Below are 4,237 nucleotides of genomic sequence, written 5' to 3'. Positions count from 1 at the left end.
TAAGTATCACTTTTAGTTTGGGTTAAAGCCAAAAATAGGCTACAAACTTACACAAATGTACCGATGTCGTCCACAAACTCATTTCCGTCCTACTGTCGCCTACAAACTTTCAAAAAATGTGCTAATATCAACATTTTATAGTTTTGACCTGTTACATACTAATTTTGACCTGATAATTTTTTTTTTTTTTTTTTTTTTTTAAGATCCAATCCACGAACGACACGTGTTGATTTTGACCAGTTTAGCCGGTAGCAAGTCATTTTTGTTTACATTGGTACACTTTTTGAAAGTTTTTGTTTACATTGGTACACTTTTTGAAAGTTTGTAGGCGACAGTAGAACGAAAATGAGTTTGTGGGCGACATCGGTACATTTGTGTAAGTTTGTAGCCTATTTTTGGCTTTAATCCTTTTAGTTTCAAACAATTTGAAGAAAGAGTAAACTGTGAACCATGCTTATAATTAAATTTTTTGATATATTATGGTTTTTGCTTTGTAGGTTTCGAGTGAATGGAGCATTTGAAAAGAAGATATGTGCAGAAAAGTTAGCAAACTGGAAGATATATGTATTTTGGGCTGCACATGTTTTTGTGTTTTGGTTATTATTATTAGTCCTAAGATTTGTTTGAAGATTATGTTATATTTCTTTCTATTGTATGGTGGATTAATTAATGGATCATGTTTTATGTTTTTGTAAAGACTTGTTTAAAGCCTTCCTAGCCTTATTGTATCAGTGACTATCAGCTATGAAACCAATATATAATACTCCTACTATGTTTCTTTGTGTTCAGCCAAAACAGGAGCTAAACGAGCTCGAATTCTAATAACGAGCCAAACGAACTCGAGTTCGTAAACGAGCTAAACGAGCTTGAACTCGAGCATTCGAATAAGTCCTTCGAGTATTTAAACGAGTTTCGAACTCGAACTCGAACAATGAAAAAATTATCGATCTCGAGTTCGAGCCCAAATTTGCATAGTTATTCGAGTTCGAGTTTAGTAATAATTTCACGAGCCGAGCCTAAAAATTATATACTCGACTCGACTCGACTCGGTTCGTTAACAGCCCATAAATCTTTATGAATATTCTCCAATATATCGTTTTCAATAGCTATCAAAACACATATATATTTAAAATTTTGAGCGTCCCAGACGTTTGCCCATATTACCTTCACTCAAAAACACCTATTGCTACATCTTCAAATACAGGAAAACAACTAGACTGATTGGAACAAAGTCAATAGTAATTTTAATGGATACAATATCTACTCAATACATAACTTATTTTTCTAAATCAACCTCAATCAAAAATCTGAAACATTAAATCACAACAACAAAAATTAATAAAATAAAATTAAAATTGTTAATTATTGCGAGTTCTTAATCAACTCAAGCTCAAGAGCTTGTTGTAACAAAAATTCAGACTGATCCATAAGATCAGGACTTAATCTAAACATAAGAACACAAAATTCCATTTCACTCAAAGCACCATCACCATCATAATCTCCTTCATTCAACATACTCCTTAAATCATCATCACTCAAATCCTGTAATCCTAAAATAGACGAATTATTCTTCAAGCTATCGAACGTGATCACACCTTTTTCAACGTCCATTAACAACCGGAATCCTTTACATAATTCTCCGATCAAACCGTCGCCGCCTAATTTTTCCTCAATTAATGGTAAATGATCTTCAAATTCGACCTGATTCTTCGATGCCGCCATTAAATTTGAAACTTAGAGATTGAATTGTACTGAATTGAGATTGTTAATAATGATGAAATGAAATCAATTTGATGTGTAGATATATAATTTGTATATGTATATATATGAAGAGGAATCTGACCGATTCATATGAATGGTATTTCAAGGAAAGGGGAATTGAGTTTGAAATTGGAATTACGATGGAAGATGCTTTTTTTTGGTTGGGGAGATGCCAATGAATTTGGTTAGTTGAAATGACGAAACTGGCCCGCACCGAGGAAAGTAACGTGTTGACGTTGACTAAACTTATATGAAGAAAATTTAATATAATGTTATTGTATTCATTTTCTTTCTTGTTTTCTTCATGGGACAAAGTTTTTTTAATTATATAATTTTAATAACCCATTAGTGATTGTTACGTGTTGAATGGGTTGGTCTGTAGAAAAAAACTACCACAATATGCAATCAATAAATAAATAGATAAATAAATAAAATATATGACTAACTTACTAAGAATGGGTAATTTTTTGATTGAATAAGTGAATTAGTGGGAAAAACATATTATATTTAGTGTCTTGTTAATACTTTCACTATAACACACGTTGAACGTAAATATCTAAGAAAACGTTGATTTAATTATATACCTATCGTTCGATCTTTTAACAGAACTTCACTCCTTCACATTAACACCTCATCAATACAAAACCTGTAATATTCTTTTCACTAATTCTTTTCTATCATAAATTCCACCATCCAACTTTAATTCATTTAAATTATTATTTAAATACAAAACATTAATAAAAATAACATTTTAATAAATAAGAATAAAACATTCATTTCAAATTGTTTGGACATGACTTAATATTAAAGTCATTTATTCCAAATTATTTATAAATATAAAGTCCTGCATTTTGTACTATATAAATTTGTGGAGGTTAAAATTAAACTTGAATAAAGTTTAGGGTTGTTAATAAAATTAAACTTGTATTTATTTATGTTTCATCTTTCTCGTGTTACAACCTGCAAAAATAAACTCCATTATTTTTTTCATTGAAATTTTTATTTCACCTATAAAATATAAACTCAAAATCTATTTTTTTTTTCTTCCAGAAATCAAAGATTTATACTCCCAATCGTTCATATACTTAGAAAAAGAAAGGGAAAAAAAATTAAAAAGTCCACACACATTCAAACACAGTGGGACCCACTTGAGCCGTGAGCTCCGTTGCATGGAAACTGACGAAGATGTTGACGATTTGCTACCTATGACCGCCAGTTGCTGGCGATGGGTGGCGGTGTCTTTCACGAGCTATATGAAGCGGTCTTACTATCTTGTTGTTAAATTGCATGTTAACCATCGCCAAGGTTTAACATAGATAGGGACTATCTAGCCAAGTAGCTCGCCGACCAGCCAGAGCATCAAGTTTAACTGGTGGGAACAAATGTATTTTTTTGTTTGTTTTACTATATGTTTAATCACTTGTATATATAATATTTTTGGAGTAGAATTGTGAGTAATGTTTAGTGAAAGATATGTAGGTTTTAGTTAAAGGATTGTTAAAGTTTTGTGTGATAATGTGGTGCTGATGTGGAGGATAAAAGTTCAGTTAAGTAATGTTAAGCTATGGAGTGGTGCAATAGTTACTGACTACTAGCGAGAGATCAAGAGTTCGGCTCTCATGGGGTACAGCGTTGCACACAAGGTTGCCCCTTTACCCTTGAATTTCACTCAAGGGTGCCTTCCGCACATCGTGTTGCAGGGGTAGTGGGGGAGGGGGTTTTACCGCTCATGCCCCCGGATTGGGCCGTATTTCCTCCTGGACAGATGATGGGGGCGGGTTATGCAACTATGAGAGATGAAGACGTGCGTGGTTAAGTCCCATAGATGATCCCGTACTGTTGTTAAAAAAAAAATAAAGTAAATATAGAGATCTTTGTTTGGTCATCACTTGATGTGAAAATTAATCAACTAGTAGCAAACATATAATAATCATTGAACTTACTTTGGTTACATTAAGAAGTGATACAAACTACCTAGTTTGCCGCTTCAATTCTGATAGGAATCAAAAAGCTTGGTACCAAAAATATTTTGATTTCATTAACCGACCACTTGAGAAACCTTGAATTCAAAGTTCAACCTAGAACCACAGTGTTAGGTTAAGTGAAAATCTAAAACCTAAAGTCGGTTTTTGAAAAACCGTAAGCCTTTGATCATTAACATTTGAAATAAATTTCAGGTTGGATTCGTTTATGTTTTTGTTTGAACGAAAAAGATAACCGACAGGTACATGTTATGATAATTAAAATTAAAAAAAGAGTTTATTTTGTTGTTTGTGACCGAAAGGTTCAAGGTTCGAATCTGCAAACATACTATTTTTAAACAAGAAATTTTTTGTAGTCAATCCAAATTTTTACAACATATATTTGTAACATGTTAGGACCCCAAAGGTGTATAGTGTTATTGTGAAACAAGCTTGATAGATGGTTCCTTGGAAGCGGGCTATATAAGGAACCTAAGTAGTCCTAATTAGATAGT

At 32.5% G+C, this 4,237-nt stretch overlaps 1 protein-coding gene across 1 annotated transcript; it reads right to left on the bottom strand.

The window, feature by feature from the left end:
- Positions 1-1,362: 1,362 nt before the first annotated feature.
- On the bottom strand, positions 1,363-1,722 carry LOC139901440 (calcium-binding protein PBP1-like). The gene has a single exon (XM_071884155.1). It carries the CDS (start codon positions 1,720-1,722, stop codon positions 1,363-1,365), a length of 360 nt encoding a protein of 119 aa, XP_071740256.1.
- Between the last annotated feature and the right edge of the window lie 2,515 nt (positions 1,723-4,237).

Source organism: Rutidosis leptorrhynchoides, chromosome 3 (genome assembly GCF_046630445.1).
Source record: "Rutidosis leptorrhynchoides isolate AG116_Rl617_1_P2 chromosome 3, CSIRO_AGI_Rlap_v1, whole genome shotgun sequence".
NCBI lineage: Eukaryota > Viridiplantae > Streptophyta > Magnoliopsida > Asterales > Asteraceae > Rutidosis > Rutidosis leptorrhynchoides.
Note: the sequence above shows the minus strand (reverse complement) of the source record. Positions and strands in the feature narration are given on the sequence as shown.